Genomic DNA, 22,175 nt, shown 5'->3' on the forward strand with positions numbered 1-22,175 from the left:
TCATTTTTAATGGAGCTTTGTTTGGTCTTGACCCTCTTATGGCTGGGTTTTCTTGTGGAATTGGAACACAGGGGACTTCTTCCTTTTATTTACTCTTTTCTATTCTTAATAGTTTTGGAAAAGCTTGTTTCTATCTAAGTGTAAACACAACAAATGCCTACAGAGCTTAAGGTTTGCAAACTTCGGTGCATATGCCAGACATTTAATCAGTTTGATAATAATTCTGCAAACACAAAAGAAATTGTAGAAGCAGATTCACTTCCTTGCTACTTTGATTATAGTTGGCTTCCTTCTGTGACTAGTCACAACTGTTGGGCCAGGTAGCAATTATGTTGAAGCAGTGAAAAGGAAGTCATCCATCACAGTGCTGCTTTGTATTCGGTTGTTCCATGTAATTGGTGTTCTGTAGATCATTGCTGCTAGGTAAGATTGAGAGAAATGAGGGTAAATTATAGTTAGTGAACGGTTGGGCATCAATATTTTGAGCTGAAAAGCAGTTCTCTAATCTGTTTTTAAGTTTTGTCCATATTTTGATTGTGAGTGAATAAAATCTGTTCATCTGAATCATTGCATGTATGAAAGGATGAGACCCTTGTGCGTGTGTGAATACTTGAAATACTTGAGTTACTCATACAGGCTAAAGGTTTTAATTTCACGATTTACAAAATCTCTGTGAAGAGACTTTGAAACTGTTAGCAGTTAGTTATGAAAAGAACTCCACAATAAATATGCACGTATATAACACATATCATGCTTATGAACACAAACCAAGTTTATAACAACCTAAGAAAAAAAATATAATCTGTTTAAATGGAGGCAGTTTTTATTTTGAATGATACAATCACTTATTTTGTGGGCTCTTTTTTTGTCATTGGTAACCTTTTTGTCCCAGATCCAGAGCATCACTGATGAGTCTCGAGGCTCTGTCAGAAGAAAAAGCTGTTCTAGTCCACAATCCATTGGCCAAGATGTACAGGCACTGCTGAATAATGATTATGAAAAGGAGGAGGTAGCTAGAAATAGTGCACTGTAGGTTTTTCCATTGCAACACTTGAAGTGCCACTGTTGCAAACTGAACTAGAAGTGAATGACTTGATCTGTTTTAATGGCAATGAAAGTCCTTCATAAACTTTAAGTACTCTCTTAATTGTACTTTTTTTCTCTAGGTGATGTTTGTGGCATTAATTGCATCTTTATCTTGTCACAATTAGTTTCCATAAAAGAAATATTGGTAATCTGAGAGTACCTCTTTTTCTTAAAAGTATAAATATTTGTTTCTTCTCTTAAAAATGTTAATAGAGGGTGTTAGATTAATATTTCATGCTTTCAGAGCATTGTTTTTCCTTTACAGTTGCTGTACTGAAGTGCTGAAGTTTCTCAGTCTGTGTAGATGTATTAGGGCTTTTGTAGAAAAGTAGAAAAGACTTCCTTGCATATTGATAAGCAACTATTAGTCCGTACGCATCATAACTACTTTTCTACATAGAGAGTTTGAAATTAAATGGACTGCTGTAATTAATGCTTTTAGTGTGCACTTGAAGTGTTGCTTATCTCTAAAGATGCATTGCTTAGTTTGTAGAAGTCCTGTATTCCTTTGTTTCCCTTCTTGAAGTGTGACAAGAATGTTTTATTCTATGTAACTAATTTGACTTCAAAGTAGCACTAATAAAAGTGTGCCTTTTTTATCTGTGCAATTTTATGAACATGTGCTGTAGGTCCAGATTTTTTCTTAGGCCTGTCTTTCTAAAAATGGAGAACTAGCTTCTGTTAAAGCACAAATGAATTCACCTTACAGTTAGTTTTAGTACACTGGTTACTGCTCTGCAGCATGAATCTGCATGTATTTCTTAACTTTTTCTATTATAAGACTAGCTAGTGTATTCGCAATAACTTCTGATTGATAGTCTAGACTCACTGTCTTCTGGGAGATATGAAGACCATCAAGCAAATAGGTGCTTATATGTGAACCACGGAATTGAACTCTAGGATTTGGGAATCCTCAAGGTTAGACTATGAACTAGAGAAATAATTTAGGAAAAACTTAAGAGCTCTTAAACTGTTAAAAACAGATGAGATTACAGTCAATGAACCACTGGGGAAATCAGTGTTTAGAGATGGAAAGCAGTTGTCTTATTTGCAATTTTATTCATGTCATTGTGACTGAATGAAATCAGTTCTCCTGAGTCGTTGCGTGTATGGAGGGACCAAAGTGAATACTTGAAGTTCTTGAATAGAATAGGGGACTCAATTCATGATTTAATAAGTCTCTGTGAAGAGAGTTCAAAACTATTAAAACTTTAAAAACAAGCAAAATAAAACCCCAACCAACAAAAACACCACAAAACCAATCATCGCTCCCCTAATACCAATTCATTATAAATTGTAAGAGTCTAATGTACTGAACTTGCGTTGTTTTTGATGGAAACTACAGTGTTTCTAACAGTGTCAGAGCAAGTTAAAAATAACTGATAGTGCATTGTTCTTCAAGCTGTTCACCGACAGAAGACCCTGATATTAATAAAGACTAACCTCAAACTGGATTCAAACTCTATTCAGTACATTACAAAAATTATATCCCAGCCTGGATGCAATCTTGCATACAGAACTAGACTTCTATAAGCACCTTCATGCCAGTGTCAAAACACTGATATTTGTCTGATGCTTGTTCACAAAATAAGGTACTCTTTTTTTTCTTTTTGCTACACTGCAGTGAAATTGCATTTCAAGGAATTAATAATCTGTAACCTACAATTCTATTTTTTTCTGTGCATGGCCAGGCTCAGTTGATCCATGACAGAAACACAGCCTCACGCTCAGCTCCAGCTGTCAAAGCAAGCATGGCTGCTGCCATGCCAGAAAAAGTGCAAATGACCTGGACTAAAGAGAAGTTTGTAGCTGAAAAATATAAGAACAAAGACACAAATGTGTCTGGGTTTAAAGATATTTTCAACATGAAGCCGTAAGTATGCATGTGGTGGTTGAAGTTTGTATTTTTTGTGTGGGGTTTTCTTGTTTGTTTTATGGCTGTTTTTCTGTTTTGTTGCCCTTATGTAGTCTATTTTTAAGAGATTCTGGTTTCTTTGAAATTAAGTGCAAATCTGATCTTTCCGTGAACTTAGCTTAAATGCCATCCTTGTGAGATGGGCTGGGTAGAATAACAGTGTTTGTAATGAATAGTTAATATGCACATAAAATATTTACAAGAATGTTGTGGATGAAGGTCAAATATGTCAGGCTTTTAAGATTTTCAGCTTCTGGATTTAAATCTTTTGTTTTCTTTCTTCCTCTAAGTACCTAATTATTGCGTATACAATAGAAACAAAGAAGCAGATAAGATTTTTTCAAAATGCTTAGTTTATATGGTTGTTTTTTCTTGAAAAAGACATTAGGCCTTCGTCTTGTAAATTAACTGTATAGGCACATGTTTTATATTGCTTTATATGTATGTTTTGATATATTCAGTCTTTTCTGGTGAAACTGTTATATCCCTTAATGTCTTCAAAACAGAAGACACTTACTCAATAAGAGCTACTTCCTGTGTCATGCCTGATATAGTAGGCATACATAACCAATGACAGGACATCAGCTTACTCACTTCCTTCTTTTTTGTGATTCAAGTTGCATGGTCCCGGAAGAAAGGAGTTCTAGGCATGGTCTAGTCTATTTTCTACACATACTCAAAGCAAAACTGAACGGCAAGGGAAATGTAATGTTTCAAGGAAATACCTTAAGTTGAGGACTTACAGACAGATTTAACCACTACTACTTCTAGATGTACTTAAGATTCTAAGTGTTGTGGATTTGTTCCATGCTCTTTGCAAAGAGTTTGCCTTTTGTAAATTCCAAACACCTTGCAAAATGAAGCAATCACCTTCTAGAATGCCTTTATTTTGTTTTGTTCTGGGCTCCGTTATTCTTTCATTCTTAAGAGTTTTTTGTTGTTGCCTGTTTGGTTTTTTAAATAGTATCTTGTAAAGATTTCCTCTTATTTCTTTAGAATTGTGCAGAGTGTAGACTCCAACTACAATTATTTAAAAACTACTACATATCATTGGGAGTATAAATTACAGTTTGAACTTGATGTGCCTGTACAATTATTAATATTGTTGAATTAAAATGTACTCTATACTACAAAAATAATTTTTTATGCATTTGCTTCCCTTCCATATAGAGAATGGGGAAATCTGTAAGTCTTTAAATTTCCTTTCATTTAAGCAGTTTAGGCTGTGTTCCTTAGCTCTCGTGGTGCTGTACATTGTCTGCATGTTCCTAAGCCATTATTTGCAGTTTGTGTGTTGATTTGTACCTTGTTTTCCATGCTATGTTTTATCATTTATCACTGAAAAACAATTTGAATCATGACCTGTTAATGTTCTTTTTTCCTTGTAAATATTATCAGATTTTCTTTCAATCTGTAAGAATGTAAGATTTGAGTGTTCTTCTCCACCAGAGTAATATTTAGTTTTCTGACTACCCCGAAAAAGTGAATATATACTTTGTCTGGAAAAATATCCCCTCTTGTAACAAACTCCATCTTTATGGTCCATGGAGTTATATCATAAAGAGCTTTAACTTTCCTTTGGATGCCAGTTCTGCCTTCCTTCTACTCTCCATGTATGGATATACCTTGGGTATGACACAAGCAGACAAAAACTGAAGATCAAAATCATAGAATCTAAGAATCTTTTCTGTTGGAAGAAAATTTCAAGATATCAAGTTCAACTGTTAACCTACTGAGTCCTATTACTAAACTGTGTCCATTAGTGCCACTTCCACATGGCTCTTACTTCCGGAGGTGAGGAATTCACCACTTCTCTGGGCATTGCATTCCAGTACTTGATCACACTCACCATGAAGAATTTTTTCTAAAATCCAATCTAAATGTCCCATGGTGCAATTTGAGACAGTTTCTCGCATTCTGTCACTGTCACCGGAGAAGAGACTGACACCTTCCTTTCTGATAACTGTACAGAGAAGTGACATCTACCCTCAGCCTCCTTTCCTCTAAACGAAGTGATCCCAGTTTCCACAGCCAATCCTCAGAAGTCGTTTTCTAGTCCTTTCACCAGCTATGTTGCTCTTCTCTGCACATGCTTGAGTAAATTAATATCCTTATAGTGAGTGTCTTAAACTGAATATTCAAGGTGCAGCCTGCATACAAAGGGATTTGTATGCAGTGCTGCATACAAAGGGATGGTCCCCTTCCTAGTCCTTCTGGCCATGCTCTTTCTGATGCAGGCCAGGATGCTATTGGCTTCTTTGGCTACCTGGGCCTACTCCCAGATAATATTCAGCTAGTTGTTGATGGACACCTCCGGGTCCTTTTTACCTGGGCAACTTTCTAGCTGTTCTTTTCCAAATCTGTACTGCTGCATGGGGTTTTTAATGACCCAAGCACAAGACCTGGCTTTTAACTTTGTTGAATGTCATGCAGTTGGACTCCGCCACCCATCTGGACTATCTGGATCCTTCTGCAGAGCCTTCCTATCCTTCAACCAAATGTATGGTCCCACCTAAGTTGTATTGTCTGCGAACTTACTAAAGGTGCACTCAGACACATTCAGATCATTGATAAAAGTGTTAGAACAGTCTGTCTCCAATACTGAGCCTTTGGGAACACCAGTGGTGACTGGCTTCCAAGTGGATTGAACTCCATTCACTATAACTGCTTGAGCCTAGACATCCAGACAGTTCTTCACCCATTGAATTAGGTGTGTATATATATAAGCCATGAACAACTAGTATTCTCCAGGAGAATACTGTGGTCAAGTACGAAACACTTTACTAAAATTTGGGTGAACAATATCCACATCCTTTTCTTCATCTTCTAAGCAGATCGTCGTCTTGTTGGAGGAGATCAGTCAGGCAGGACTTACCTTTCATAAACCCACGCATCTGATCACACACAGACTTGACTGTGAGCCTTCTAGTTACTTATAGAATTTGCCATCTACCTCTTCTACCTAGTTGGGTGGTCTGCAATAGACTCTCATCATAATACTGACCTTGTTGGCCTTTCCCCGCCTCTTCCCTGGAGACACTTAACCCTTTCATCACCACTGCACAGCTCTATGTAGTCAAAGCATTCCTTAACATATAGGGCTACCCACATCCTCTCCTTCCCTGCCTATTTGTCCTGTAGAGTCTGCAGCTATCACAGCACTCCAGTTGAGAAAGGTGTCCCACCATCTTGAACTAAAGCCAATGATACCATAGCCCTGAGACTTTAACTAAAAATCCTTGTTTGCTTTATTCCTTATGCTGCATATGTTAATTTAGAGGCATTTAAGTTGGCAACTAGTGAAGCTGTTGTACAGGATGAAGTGTCTGGAATTCCTTTGTGCCGCTCTTTAGGTACTCCTCTGACCTTTGACTCTTGATCCACCTTTTCAAGTTTATTTTCATCTCTGGTATTGATCCAATAAAAGTTGGTGGATTGAGGTTCCCCTTCCTCAGCAACTTTACTTTAAAGCTCTCTTCACCAGGTTGACAAGCCCATAACCAAAGACGCTCTTCTCTGATAGATGGAATTCATAAATCTCCAGCAAACCAGGTTTCTTAAAAGAGATCTGTGGTCTAAAAGGCCAAATCCCTGGGTGTTTCACCAGTCCTGCAACCGTGCACAGATCTGCCAGATTCAAATGGCCCTTTCAAAGCCTTTTCATTTGACTGGTAGGATCAAAGAGTGTGCTCCAAGAGCATCTTGCAGTTGCTCAGAGGGCTTTATATTCCTTCATGACATGACTGGGATGCTCCTGACAGTAACTGATGCCCACGTGAAGTAACAGCAGTGGATAGTTGTCTGTGGACTGTACAAAGCTTGATAATCTCTTGGTAATATTCCAAATATGAGTCCTTGATATGCAACAAACCTCTCCTGAGATTAAATCAGATTGGCAAATGGGTGCCCCAGTTTGCCACAGAAGAGAGACCCCTGTGGCTGTCACCCATAATACTTCTTTGGTTGCACTGTTCAGTATAATGGGAACAGGCCAAGTGGCTCAGTTAACACCAGAGTCTACCGTGACGTGATGGGTCCTTCTTCTGCAGTCTTTAGAGCAGTGAAGTAGTTCTGCAAGGGAATCTCAGGCAGCAGGGCAAGTCTCATCCTCCTTCCTACTGGTCCTTGCTGTAACAAGCTTTACATTTTTCTGTGCTTTGAGCATTGTTCCTGTCTGTGTATTTTTGAGGGGGAGTTTCTGATTGTGGGTCTGATGCAGACTGCATGGAACCACATAACTCATTCTCAGATTCCCGATGTTGTGCAGTCTTCTCACTGTCTATTGAAGCTCAGCTACCTGTTGCAGGACATCTCTATCTGGGCACACTTCTCAAAAGCAGGTCTGCTCCCTGTGCCTTGCCGCAAGAGAAGTGTCTAATCACTTCCTGCAACCTGAGGTCTGTACTCCCCCTTCAGCCTCTGTCTGGGTAGAGGCATCAAACAGTCGTGGTGTAGGTGGTATAGACACTCCAGCTGGAACTGTAGCCTTTATGATTGCCTACCATTCTGTCTTCAGAACAAAGAAGGGTGGCCTTTATCAGTGCACATGGTTGCTGCACTTTTGGACATTGCATCTCTATTTGTACTTGGGTGGAACCAGCTTAAGAATGCTCTGCATTTTTTTCAGTGCAATATTGGCTTCATTTTGTGCATTTGCCAGTTTGAGCTGCTTATAAAAAACTAAGAGGCCTACATTGTGTTCCATGTATGACTTCAGTCAGCATTTGAAAACTAAGTGAGCCTCAGTTCACACTGTACACAGTGAGCAATTTGACCCTTTATTTCAGCACTGAAATCCTGTCCACTTCACCACAAATTTACACTCTCCCTATTTCCCCTGCGTTTTATCTGTATTTCAAGAATTTCTACTTCAGCATTTATACACCTCTTCAGTTAAACACTTTTATCTCTCCTCATAGTTCTCATCAAGCTGCTATTCTGCCTCTGGAAAGCTGAGCTTCAAGTATTTTGTTGTTCCGTATGTGGTTTTCTTACAGTTTGTTCTTGTTTGGGATGTATCGCCCTGTGACAGGAAGTACCCCAAGGCAGACTGGTAAACTTAGCTTTGGAAATGTTACTGGTTTTTTTTTTTTAGGGGATCTGGAATTGATGGGGTTAGTCTCCTTTAAGTTTCCAGTCTTCCATTTTTCATCTTTTTTTCCCCTCTAATTGCACCTGCAATACTAAGGATAAATATACGCTTCAAGATGTGCTATTCCCAGTAGTTGATTATGAAGGGAACAGCTGTTAACAGGAAAATGGGACTTACTATAAAATAGTAATATCAATAATTTCTGTTGTTTACCTGATCTGAAACCACGCTGGAGTGTTTCTGCTACATTTTTTGTCAATTGTTACTGGAATTTAAAAAAAAAAAAAAAAAATTTCTGGACTTGGTCAGGCAATTCAGAAGATGTCTTATACCCTGCTGCTGCTAACCTGCCAGTCCTCTCTCTGACCTAAGATAGTATGTGAGTACAGCTGAGCGCTTTAACTACAGTTGTGCTTTAACTAGTGGTCTTGCAGTAAAAGTGCTAAGAAAATTGCATAGGATATAGGCTGACATAAGATGCATCACTATCAGTTCTACTCTTGAGATGTGCTCTCACCATGTGTTTCTAAAGTTCCCTTTTGAAGCAACTGCTTCTGTTGTGAAGAATCTGCTTTAGGACAGTGGATCTCTGATAACTGGGTGTTTCTGTTGCACTGGTGCATGTGACTCATTCCCAGTTCTGGCTAGTTTTGTTACATAAGTAACAGCTGACTTCTTCAGGAACTACAAGTTCCTACTGTTTCATTTTATTCTTTTGAAGAGAAAATAAATCATCAAAGTTAGATGCTAAAATAAAGAAATCCCTGAAGTTTAAGCAGTTCCTCCCTATTTTACACAGATCTACAACCAAGATTGTGTTTGTGGGCACAGTAAGGGAAGCATTAGTTTCTTACTGATAATGTCCCTTTACTGATTATGTCAGGGGAGGGGCTCAATTTCCAGTTCATTGTTTACTGCCTTCTTAAGACATGCTGAGAAACAAAATTTTTTCCCCATAAAATTTTTGTTTCTGAATTTTCTTTGCTAGATTTGCAATAATCCTCTTAAAGGAATGTGAGGGAAGTCTGGTACTGTACACAAAAACATACTGTAATCTTTCACAGAGTCACAGAATTGTGGGAGTTGGAAGGGACCTTAAGAGGTCAAGCTCAACCCCCCTGCTTACAATAGATTTCCTTACAATAGATTTCCATTGTATTTCTGTAGCTCTTATATTCTTATATCTCTTGATATTTCAAGTTTTTGTAGTTCCTTCGATATTGGAAATTTCTTGCAAAAATCCAGTTATGTTTTTGTATAGTTCAGTAAGCAGGATTCTCAGCATATGACTAACATTAATTTCAGTTGAAATTTATCTTTGTAAAATGTAGCTGGCCATTAGAAGAGTTGTGTGTTTTGGCAGTCCACTTAACGTTTAATGTTGATATACAATCACTTCTGTTTTTGAAGTAAAAAGATCTTTCAAACCTAGGTATCTCCCTTTCTCACATTTATTTGGAATATGTATGAGTACTGATGTCCATGGAAGTCGATTATTATATGCATTTAGATTAAGTTTATAAATTCTGGTACGTAAGATATGTACATTTGAATTTATTAATTCAAATATAAGTATTGTGTCAGTTTCTAAAAATATTTGTGTATTAGGAATCAGTCAAATGTAAGAAGAATGCACACTGCTGTGAAGCTCAACGGAGTGGTGCTTAACAAATCACAACATGCTCAGCTAGTTCTCCTGAACATGCCTGGACCTCCTAAAAACAGAAAAGGAGATGAAAACTGTATCCTCTACTATATTGCTCGTGTATTTCTTCAAACTGGAAATTTGATTCTGCTATTGTCTAGTTTTGATTTCACAAAAAAAAATTGCAAGTGCTGATAATGCTACCACTATCAACTGCAGGGTTTTTGTCAGCTGAATTGATGTAAGAAATTCCTCAATTTTGAACTTTCCCTTTAAATTACTTTTTTTCTTTTCTGTGGTTAAGTAGGGTAGAACAATGTTTTCCCTTGGAAATCCCCCAAATTAGTCCTTGTTTCTGCTTGAATAAACAGGTGGAAGTGCACAAGCATAATGAGACAGTAAAGGGGAAGCTCCCTGATGAACATGCTTTTTAATTGTACATCACAGTTCTTAAGTCATTGGTAGCTGTTTTGCTTCTTTTCTATGATCCTTTGACTTAACAATATTTCAGACATGGAGTTTTTGGAAGTTCTAACTGAAGGCTTGGACAGAGTTCTCCTAGTCCGAGGCAGTGGACGTGAAGTGATCACCATTTATTCTTAACCTTGTTTTTTTCCTTTTTTTTTCTTTTGAATGAAGGGAACAAAATGTATAAAGTCTATGTGATGTAATTGGAGCAGCTTCATTTAAGAGTTCTAGCACATGGAAGAGAAAATTGAGGTGTGTTTTTTTTTCTCCTGAAATATTATATTTAAAAGTATATTTTAAAGACCTATGAAAACACTTCTGTAGTGGATTAGTAAATCCTGACTGGATTAGGATATATGTATATAGTATATTACGATGTGTTAATCTGTGCTGAAACAACAAATGGTAATGTTGTGTTATTTTTAAACATACAGAATATAAGATGTAAGGAACTTTTGTTTTCTTAATCTTTGTTCTGCTACTAAATAAAAGGGAAAAGTTTGCTTCCTCACTTACTAAGATGCTGCTATGTTGCTTCTGATGGGATTAGTCCTGGGTCAGGGATCTTCATTTAGAAATGTATAAAAATACTCAAATTTACATGTTGTTGCATACTGTGAAGTGTTTCCCTGAAGCTTATGATTTGTCACATCTGTTTTAAATAACATTCTCTGTTGAAAATACTTCAGGCAAGGAATTTAAAGGCTCCAGGTGAGAGTAATAGTAAGTTGCCTGTTTCTTTCATATTAACTACTAGCAGTTTAAGGTGTACTGCACAATTATAACTATCCAAATCATAGGAATTCCATGATGTGATATTACCACCTGCTGGAGATAAAATTATAGCAGCTGGTAAACAATTGACTGGTGAAGTGTAATCTCATTTTCAAATGTGTGTATTTTGATAACTGTTGCATGCATGTGCTGCTATGAAAATAAAATTTTTCTGAAAAAAAAATCTTGGGTGTTTTATTTGTACTCAGTAAATACGTTGAATACTTTAAAGTACTCAAAGGAAATAAAATTTTCTGTTAGAAATCTGCCCTATTTTCAATCATTGTGTACTTTTGCAATTCTGAAGACTCTGAGGTACCAAAGTAGCCTATGAGTAACTTCTGCCTTGCACTGTGGCCCTCTGAGTGCCTTCTGGTGTGCCCTGGGAGTATGTGAGAATTCTGAAGTACAGTAGGTCACTTGTCTTGCTGCACTTCTTGGTTGTCTAGGAGTACCTTTGGATATGCACAAGGGATCTCTGAGTGCCTTTCTAAGTTCCACCTACCCCTCCTGAGAAGCATGTAGGCCACACAAAGGTGCACTGAGTTTTGTGTAGTTAACAGAAGAGGCCTCAGCAGGACTCATAGTTTAGAAGCCAATAGTTAATGGAGTAGCCTCAAGCGTCATTAATGTTTCCAGTCCTGTTTAATGATGATGCTAATAACCTATCCAGAGACACAGTGTACCCTCAGTAAATTTGCGGTTTCATACAAACTGGTAAGAATAGCAAATCATAAGCCATTCTATGACTTTGGGTTAGAAGCAACCTTAAAGATCATCTAGTTCCAACCCCCTGCCAGAGGTATGGTTGCCACCCACTAGAGCAGGTTGCCCAGGGGCCCATCTAGCCTGGCCTTGAACACCTCCAGGGATGGTGCATTCACTTCTCTGGGTAACCTGTTTCAGTGCCTCACCACCCTCCCAGTAAAAAAAAAATTCCTAATATCTAATTAATATCTAATCTGACTCTCTTTTAGTTTAAATCTATTCCCTCATGTCCTATAGTGATAAACCATGTAAAAATTTGGTCTTCCTCTTGTTTATAAGCTCGCTTTAAGTACTGGAAGGCTGCAATGAGGCCTTCCTAGAGCCACCTTTTCTCCACACTGAACTCCAGCTCCCTTAACCTTTCTGTATAGGAGACATGCATTTTTGTGGCCCTCCTCTGGACCCACTCTCAACAGTTCTACATCTTTCATGTGCTATGGGCCCCACACCTGGATGCGGTATTCAAGATGGGGCCTTGTGAGGTCAGAATAGGGAGGGGCAGTCACCTCTGTTGCCCTCCCGGCACCCCTCTTTTGTTGTAGACAAGGATATGGTTGGTCTTCCAGGCTGCAGAAGTAGTGACTGCAGGTAAATAGAATAAAATGGGAGGTTGGTCTGTGTGCTTCTGGCAACAGTTAAGTAATTGGTTTAGCAGTAGTATAAGTCTATATTACTCATAGAAATTCACATTGAATGATTTGAATAGCGTGACTATACTCCAACTTGATTGATGGTAAGTAACCCAGAAGAAACAAAACTACTCCATTTAGTCATTTTCTAGTTTGAAGTTTCTGTATGTTCATCAGATGTGATAAAACTGCTAGAACTTGTAGAACTAATACTATAATCGGCAATCAAGTAATTGCGATGTAAGTAAAAAAGTGATTCAATTCAGTTGCTCTTGTGACAGTACTTATGAAGTTGTTTATTGTGTCTGTTTAAAAGAAAAAGTGCTTCTACTTCAGATTTGTGGATCTGCATAATTGAACTAAATAACTAACTTGGTTGAGCCTTCCCTCGCTATTCTGTTACATTTTGTTGCCATGTGACAGATGGCAGTAGAGAGGCAGACTGACAAAAGGTCGGAAGTCCATGGAAGTCCATCTAAAGAAAAGGTGTGCTACTGAATTTCTCTGTGGAAAAAATTGCACCCATTGACATTCACTGCTGTTTGCTGAACATTTATGAAGACAAAACAGTGGATGTGAGCATAATGAAGTGCTGGGTGGTGTGTTTCAGCAGTGGCAACAGTGATGTGAAAGACAGGCTATGTTCCAGATGGCCATGTACTGCTGTAACACCACAAAATGAAGACTAGCTCGATCAGCTCATCTGTGTGAATCAGTGCATTATGATCAGGGAACTGTGTATGGAACTGAATATCAGCTTCAATGCACTGGAAACAAAGGTGGCAATGATGGAATATTGAGAAGTTTGCACCAGTTGGTCCATGAATGCTCAGACAGGAACAGAAAGAGCACCATATTCAAGCAACTCCTTAGCAACCTATGTAATACTGACAAACATACTAGATGAAGTTCTTTTTTCTTTTATTTTTCTTTTTTCTCCTGCTGCATCTTGTGGCATGGAGATATTGCAGGAATACTATTTTATTATCCTACTCAAGGAAATGGATCAAAACTACTTAACTAGTAACAGTAATAGAAAATAAAAAATGATATGAGGTGTTGTTACAGATAAAAAATACTATAGATTCACATCTCAAGTTCTAGATAATTCCAAAATGAAGTAACATTGTTTTTGAAAGTCAACATTTAAGAAAAATGCATTCAGCTTTGCTTATTTGGAAAGATAACAAATATATAAATTGCTTACAACAAAATGAATGTTTCAGTAGAAAGCAAGCAGAACACAGCAGTAAGTACTTTGGTGGGTTGACTACAGCAGACTAAGTAGATGTGTGGCTGTAGTAACAGCTGAACAGGAACAGTCTCTGCCTCTCTGTATTTGGGCAGACGGTGGATTAAGTACATGCCAGAAGTGGGAGAGTGGAAAATGAGAATTATTCCACTTCTGTAAAGAATTTTATTTATTTGTGTAGAATTTGTGAACACCATTTGGACTAGGACTAAGAGACTTGTGTGCTTTTGGTTTTTTTGTTTGTTATAGTACATGATAAAGAAAATTAGGACATTGCATCCATTTGTAATTGTATTTGCCAATATGTCTCTAATTTAAGTGTCATTTTATTCCCTCTTCATCTATTAGTTACACAATTATGTGACAACATTGCTATTTTCATAGAATCATAGAATAGCTTGGGTTGGAGGGGACTCTAATCTAGTTCCAGCTTCCCTGCTGTGGGCAAGTTTAGTGGTTGCCAACCGCTCAATCATGCACAAGATCAGGTTGTCCAGGGACCCATGCAACCTGGCATCGAACAACTCCAAGAATGGGGCATCCACAGATTTCTCAGAGCAACCTGTTCTTGTGCCTCACTACCTGAGTGAAAAATTTCCCACTAACATCTAGTCTGTTCAAAGCAAACTGACATAATTGAACAGACTTGTTTTGCTGTATAGTAAGAATTACCTGTCTTAAAACATGTCAGTTAATTGGCCATATGTTAACATACACTTTCTGGAAAAACTTGTATAGTGCATCTGTGTACTGAAATTAATGTAAGTTTCTGTATCACAGACACAGTACTTTTGGAAGTATGCTGTGCTGTAGCTGTAGAACAAATTTTGATAGCACCCTAACAGAAATCCACACCTAAGCCCTAAAAAAAACCCTAACTCTAAGTCTACCCCTAACCCTAACACTAAACCTAAACCTAAACCTAAAACAAATCTTAACCATAACACTAAACCAAACATAAACCCTAACCCTAATCCAAAACCTGATCTAAACCTTAACTCTTGGTTCTAAGACTAAACCTAACACTAACCTCTAACCAAAAACCTGCAGTCAACCCCAACCCTCACTGTAACCTAAACCAGAGTTTAACCCTAACCCTATTTCAAAACCTAATCCAAACCTTAACACAAAAACTAAGCCTAACACTTACCAAACCCCAACCCTGAAACTAATCCTAAACTTAACTGAAACCCTGACCCTGACAGCTATTCTAACCTTAGTTCTATCACTGACCCTAATGCTAACCCTGGCCGTAACCCTAAACTGCCAGCATATTCTGACTAATCATAGAATCATAGAATTTCTTAGGTTGGAAAGGGCCTTCAAGATCATCAAGTCCAACCACAACCCAACCATACTACTCTAACTCGTACAACCCACTGCTAAATCATGTCCCTGAGCACCACATCCAAACGGTTTTTAAACACATTCAGGGATGGTGACTCAACCACCTTCATGGGGAGCCTGTTCCAGTGCTTAACAACCCTTTCTGTAAAGAAGTACTTCCTGATATCCAACCTAAACCTCCCCTGGCGCAACTAACATTAAGCCTCTTTCTAACACTGATAGTTCTGGTTTCAGCTGAGATAGAATTATTTTCTTCATATTGTGTGGTCTGATGCTATGTTTTGGCTTTAGGAGAAAAGCAGTGTTGACAACACACTGATGTTTTAGTTGTTGCTGAGCAGTGCTGTACAGTGTGAAGAATGTTTCAGTTTTCTCAGCTTCTCCTCCTGTCCTGCCAGCAAGGGGGCTGGGGGGGAACAAGGACCTGGCAGGGGACACAACCAGGACAGCAGACCTAAACTGACCAAAGGGATTTTCCATACCATATGACATTGTGTAAAAATAAATAAATAAATAAACAAACCTACAAAACTGACGGGAGTTGGTTGAGGGGGTAGCTGCTGCTCCGGCACTGGCTGGGTATTGTTCAGTGGGTGGTGACCAATTGCACTGTAAGTTCGCTTGTATTTATGTGTGTGTGTATGTGTATATAGTTACTGTTATTTCTCTCTTGCTGTTCTTAGTATATAGTTTTTATCTCAATCAAAAAGTTGTGTGGTGTTTAACTGCTTGGCATCTTAAACCACTGCACTAATTCACACCCTAACACTAACACCTTTATTCCAACCCAAATACTATACTTAAGGCTAATCCTAAACCAAACCCTAATTTCAAATGGATGGAAATCCAGTCTGCTGGGGGAAATCCCAGGATGTAAATGGAGCTCCATGTGGTATGCAGTTGCCCAAATAACAGAGCAATGGAGACTGATGTGATAGTACAGGGATGCCTCAAAATTGCCAAAGGAATTGTCTGCAATTTTACAAATGGGGAGGAATATCAGCAGAGTTGAGAAAGGAGAACACTGAATTGGACTGCTTCCCAGTTCTCTGGCAGGTGATGGTGGCTACTTGGTTTCAGCCTGATCTGGACTCCTCCTCATTAGAGTTGTTGAAGAGCAGTTAACACGGGCCTAATTCTGAAGTGACAGACTTGTGCTGAGGAAAGCTGGCAATCTCACACAGTTTTTGCAGGATGGAAAAAGGACTTGGCAAAAGAAAATAGACTTAGTTCTGAAAAAAAGGAACACTATTGCTTGTGGAGTGTTAGGCCAGAAACAAAAGTAACACTGAAGGAAAGTGGGGTATATAAACTCCTCCACAGTCAGACCCAAGAAGAAAAGGAAACACCTCCCCTCAAAGAATAGTGCCTGCAAGGCACTGGGCCTGCCTGACTCAGAAAAAACTTATCAGCACATGAATGATAATAACCGATATACATATACATATATGTATTCCAATTTGCCCTTAAGTACATATATATATATACATATATGAGAGCAAAAAGTTCAGTGTTAACACACCTAGGTTCAAGGAAACAGCACACAACTCAGACAGAAAAGAGTGAAGATTATCAGTGGAAGTAGAACAAAATGTTGTGTACCAAATTGTCAAAGCTAATTTCTGACTCCCAGGGGAGAAATGTATGTCAACCACTTGCTCTGCAATTATAAATTGTCATGAGAAATATTTTGGGCTTCAGTGTTTTAAGTAGATGACTTTGGCACCTGGTCTTTCAGTTCAAATATTGATCCCAACCCCCATAGAAACAGGGAGGCTGTAATGCATGTATTTTGCACAGCCCTTGCACTCTTTAATGTAGAAGTTACCCATGTGCCACAATATCCAATTTCTGTTGTGGCACAGGGTGTAATTTCTGAAGTTACAGCAACTTTGGAAAACCACAAATTATCTCGCTCACCCACACTATGCAGTACACTTTCATGAACAGTTTCACTCCCTAAAGATGTGAAGGAACTTTCCCTAATGGAAAAAAAAGAAGGAGAGGGGCAGGAAAGAGTGGGTTGTGGAAGCAGTAGCAGTAGTGTGACTACCTACTGGCTAACTTAGCAGAATTTAAAGAAACAGAACAATATGCTGAAGAGATAAGGAAAGCTTTATGATCTACATAGCAAATTGATTATATCGGAGTATTTAAATAATCTGAGAGATATTTATACATCCTCACAGGAGTGGGAGCAGTCACTTAAACAAGCCAAAAGGATTAAGTGTCAGCTAGCAAGCAAAATACTGTGTGAACTCTATTGTCTTGGTTCTCCAATCAAACTTCTGACGCCATCTAAAGTGATAACAGTTATGATTTTGATAATGAGGTGTTGCCATGGTTTTATGATTTTTGTTATCAGTATTTGAACTGGCCTGTAAACCATTGGCATTTATTGGTGGAAAATGCACGCAAACTGCCTTGGCTGGAAAAGACGTAACTTTAGAACAAACTCTGTACTCCTGAGAGCTTCATTGGAAAGCTATGCAAATTTTCTTTTTTTTTACTTTTGGCTTCAGTAAATAAAAAAAATAATGTATTTGCTTTCTCTTAGAAAACTGTTCTTCAAGAGATTGCATTCCATCATTTTTCCTCTTTTAATATTCAGAACTTACTGGGCCTTTATTAAATTTGCCACTATGCTCTATGGAGCTATATGTATACATAATCAGTTATATACACTGATGGGAATACTTACCTGGTGTCTGCATACAATGTGGCATGGACTGGGCATTGAAAGTTACATCCCAGAGGGAGTTGTTAATTTACAGAACATGTGATTTTTCAATAGGCTTCCAGTTTCTGCCCTGAAGCCCTTGTGTGTCTTTGGAATGCTTATCCAATGATCATGTTGAGAATCTCCCTGAGTGTACTCCTCATCATTTTACTCAGTATCTGTATCTGTAGTATTTTGTGGAAGCCTTCCCCAAAGCCAGAGACTACTGAGTTGCAGGGACTTGGAAGAGACTTTAGAGAGATGGGCATAGCCGGTGTCATGGAACTTTACTCCTGAACACCTGCAAGATCCTAAGAACCTAAGCAAGTATTTGAGAGAGGGATGTTGCGGCTCAGGCAGATCTGAGGAGGCACAAATTATTTGGGGCCTGGCTTATGCTTATAGGGCCTTATTCAATACTATCCCAGAGAGGGAGAGAGTCTCTGAAATTGAGCAGAAGAGTCTCCAAGCTGAAAGGGAGAGTTTTGAGGAGAGTGTCCAAACTGAGAGAATCTCTGGGTCCAGAAAGAGTCTCCTAGTCAAGAAACAAAGTCTCCAAATCAAAAGAGAGAGTCTCCAAGCTGAGAGGAAGAATCTCTGGGTTGAGAAAGAGTTTCCTAGTCAGGAAAGAGAATCTCAAAACATGGCAAGTGTCTCTGAGCTAAGAAAGAAAGTCTCCAAACCAAAAGGGAAGATCTCTGAGTTGAGAGAAAGAATTTCCAGTCTCGACAAGACACCCTCCAAACCAAACTAGACAGTCTCCAAACTGAACGAGACAGACTCCTAGTTGAGCTGGAGAGGAAGAGCATCAAAACTGAGCAACCTGATCAATCACAGGAGGCACCAGTATCAATGTCAGCTGCCCCTGCAAGAAGACAGAAATCAAAATGAACATCACCTCATTTAGAATGGAAGAAAGAGGAGGAGGAGAAAGAAGAGGAAGAAGATCCAGGGAAGGGGCCCTCAACAAGACCACTGTCACTGACACCAAGGAAGGCAAGGACTAAAAGAGAAGAAGAAGGCAAGGAAGACATTGTCACCATTACTACTCAACCTCTGAAAATGACTGAAATTTGAGGTTCGAGAAAAGACTTTTCACGGCACCCAAATGAACACACTGTCACCTGGTTACTTCAGTGTTGGGACAATGGGGCCAACAGTGTGTTGCTACATAGTAGCGAAGCTCGCCAACTGGGAAGCATTCCTAAGGACTCAGCCATTGACAGAGGTATTAGTAGATGTCAGTATGAGGCCTCCGCCCTCTGGAAGCGGATGCTATTAGCCCTGAAGGAAAAATACCCCTTCAAAAACGATCTGATGCCTGAGGCAAAGAAATGGACTAGTATGGAAAAAGGCATCCATTATTTGAGAGAATGTTCCATGGTGGAAATGTTACATGATCCCACGTTCATTCCTGACGATCCAAACCAAGAGCATGATCCTGAGAGAGTCAGGTGTACACCAACTATGTGGTGTAAATTTACAAGAACTGCACCAGAAAAGTATGCTGGTACCCACCCTAGCAGGAATGGATGGCAGAGGGCAAAGAAGACCCCTTTTAAATGAGCTGATTATTAGACTTAATGACTTTGAGCAACATTTAACCTCTCCACAAGCTTATGTTTCAGCCATTTTGAAAGTAACTGAAAGACTGGATAGAATAGAGAGTAAACAGGAAGATATGGAGGTACTGCCTACCTTGCTTCATCGTGATGAAACCGATGAACCTGATGAACCTGTGGTGCCATCAGAGACACCTGATGAGGATCAGGATTATCAAAACCATCTACTGAAGGAGCTGATCAAATTGATTTGCTCCCTACCTCTATCATCCAATATCTCAGCTATTAAAAGCAGACATCCTCCTGCTCTAGCAAGTGACGACAGTAAGACTATGTCGCATATTGCCTTGTGGAGTTACCTATGTGAGCATGGAGAAGATAGGAAGTAGTGGCATAAAAAACCCACTTTGAGCACAGGTAAAAGAACCTCAAGACAGATCAACCACCAACGCAAACTCCTCCAAAAAGACAATCACTCCAGTTGCTGCAGACACAGCAAAAGCCATAAGGACCCTGACCATGACTCACGGGAGGAGAACAATAGAGGTAACAAATAGAGGGGCCCTGCCCCCAGCCAGGGAGGGGAAAGGGATAATAGAGTATATTGGATTGTGTGGATTCAATGGCCTGGCACATCAGACCCGCAGAAATGTAAGGCACTGGTGCACACTGGCGCACAGTGCCCTCTAATGCCCTCAAATCACAAAGGGACAAAATCAATTTATATTTCTGGAGTGACTGGGGCTTCCCAAGAGTTGACTGTGTTGGAGGCTGAAATAAGCCTCACTGGTAAAGACTGGCAAAAACATCCTATTGTGACTGGCCCAGGGGCTCCATGTATACTTGGTATCGATTACCGAAGGGGCCGTTTCAAGGATCCCAAGGGGTATCGATGGGCCTTTGGAATAGCTGCTTTAGACACAGAAGATGTTAAGCAGCTGTCTGTTTTGCCTGGCCTGTCAGAAGATCCATCTGTTGTGGGGTTGCTACAAGTGGAGGAGCAACAGGTACTGACTGCCACAAAAACGGTGTACAGATGGCAGTACCGCACTAACAAGGATTTCTTGCTCCCCATTCATAAGATGATTTGCCAACTAGAGAGCCAGGGAGTGATCAGCAAAACTCACTCACCTTTTAACAGCCCCATATGGCCAGTGCGTAAAGCCAGTGGAGAGTGGAGGCTGATGGTAGACTACTGTGGCCTGAATGAAGTCACACCCCCACCGAATGCTGCTGTGCCGGACACGCTAGAACTCCAGTATGAACTGGAGTCAAAAGCAGCCAAGTGGTATGCCACCACTGACATTGCTAATGCCTTCTTCTCCATTCCTTTGCCCACAGAATGTAGGCCACAGTTTTCTTTCACCTGGAGGGGCATTCAGTATACCTGGAACATTTTGCCCCAGGGATGGAAACACAGCCCAACCATTTGCCATGGGCTGATCCAAACTGCACTGGAACAGGGCGGTGCTCCTGAGCACCTGCAGTATATTGATGATATTGTGGTGTGGGGCAATACAGCAGAGGAAGTTTTCAAGAAAGGAGAGCGAATAATCCAGATCCTTCTATGAGCTGGTTTCGCTATTAAGCGAAGTAAAGTGAAAGGGCCTGCACAAGAAATTCAGTTCCTAGGTATTAAGTGGCAGGATGGACGTCGCCACATCCCAACGGGTGTGGTCGACAAAATCACTGCCATGTCTCCGCCCACTAACAAGAAAGAGACTCAATCTTTTCTGGGCGTAGTGGGCTTTTGGAGAATGCACGTTCCAAACTATAGCCTCATTGTAAGCCCCCTTTATCAGGTGACGCGGAAGAAGAATCATTTTACGTGGGGCCCTGAGCAGCAGCAGGCTTTTGAGCAGATTAAACAGGAGATAGCCCGTGCCGTGGCCCTGGGGCCAGTACGGATGGGACAGGGTGTAATGAACATCCTCTACACTGCTGCTGGAGAGAAAGGTCCCACCTGGAGTCTGTGGCAAAGAGCCTCAGGAGAGACTCGAGGCCGACCCCTGGGATTCTGGAGTCGAGTGTACAGGGGGTCCGAAGAGGGCTACACTTCAACTGAGAAGGAGATCTTAGCTGCGTATGAGGGGGTTCGAGGTGCTTCTGAAGTAATTGGTACTGAAACACAGCTTCTTCTAGCACCTCGACTGCTGGTGCTCAACTGGCTTCTCAAGGGAAAGGTTCTCTCCACCCATCATGCTACTGGTGCCACTTGGAGTAAGTGGGTTGTGTTGATTACACAGTGAGCTTGGACTGGGAACCTCAGTCATCCAGGAATCTCAGAAGTGATCATGGACTGGCCTGAAGGTAAAAAGTTTGGAACATCACCAGAAGAGGTAATACGTGCTAAAGAGGCCCCACCTTATGAATTACCAGAAAACGAAAAGAAATATGCCTTGTTCACTGATGGATCAAGCTGTACTGTGGGGAAGCATCGCAGATGGAAATCTGCTGTGTGGAGCCCTACATGACAAGTTGCAGAGGCCACTGAAGGAAAAGGAGAATCAAGCCAATTTGCAGAGGTAAAGGCTGTCCAGCTGGCCTTATATGTCGCTGAATGGGAGAGGTGGCCAATGCTTTATCTTTGTACTGACTCACAGATGGTGGCAAATGCCTTATGGGGGTGGTTACAGCAGTGGGAACAAAACAACTGGCAACGAAGGGGTTGCACCAATTTGGGCTGCTGAACTGTGGAAAGATATTGCTGCCTGAAAAGAATATGGTTGTAAAGGTGCGTCATGTAGATGCTCATAGAATCATAGAATCATAGAATCATAGAATCATAGAATCATAGAATCATAGAATCATAGAATCATAGAATGGCTTGGGTTGAAAAGGACCTCAAAGATCATCGAGTCTCAACCCCCCTGCCAAGTGCAGGGTCGCCAACCACTAGACCAGGCTGCCCAGAGCCA

The 22,175-nt window shown here is 40.0% G+C and overlaps 1 protein-coding gene across 7 annotated transcripts in view; it reads left to right on the forward strand.

Annotated features, from left to right (window-relative positions):
- SLC12A7 (solute carrier family 12 member 7) overlaps positions 1-11,164 on the forward strand; it is a 64,770-nt gene extending 53,606 nt beyond the window's left edge. For 6 of the 7 annotated variants that reach the window (XM_021385717.1, XM_021385720.1, XM_021385716.1 and 3 more), the window contains 4 exons: positions 893-1,009; positions 2,778-2,959; positions 9,702-9,835; positions 10,250-11,164. In XM_021385717.1, the coding sequence (XP_021241392.1) occupies positions 893-1,009; positions 2,778-2,959; positions 9,702-9,835; positions 10,250-10,341 (525 nt within the window). In that variant the 3' untranslated portion in view covers positions 10,342-11,164. The remainder of the gene's footprint in view (positions 1-892; positions 1,010-2,777; positions 2,960-9,701; positions 9,836-10,249) is intronic. The other variant, XM_021385721.1, reaches the window with a different exon arrangement.

Source organism: Numida meleagris, chromosome 2 (genome assembly GCF_002078875.1).
Source record: "Numida meleagris isolate 19003 breed g44 Domestic line chromosome 2, NumMel1.0, whole genome shotgun sequence".
NCBI lineage: Eukaryota > Metazoa > Chordata > Aves > Galliformes > Numididae > Numida > Numida meleagris.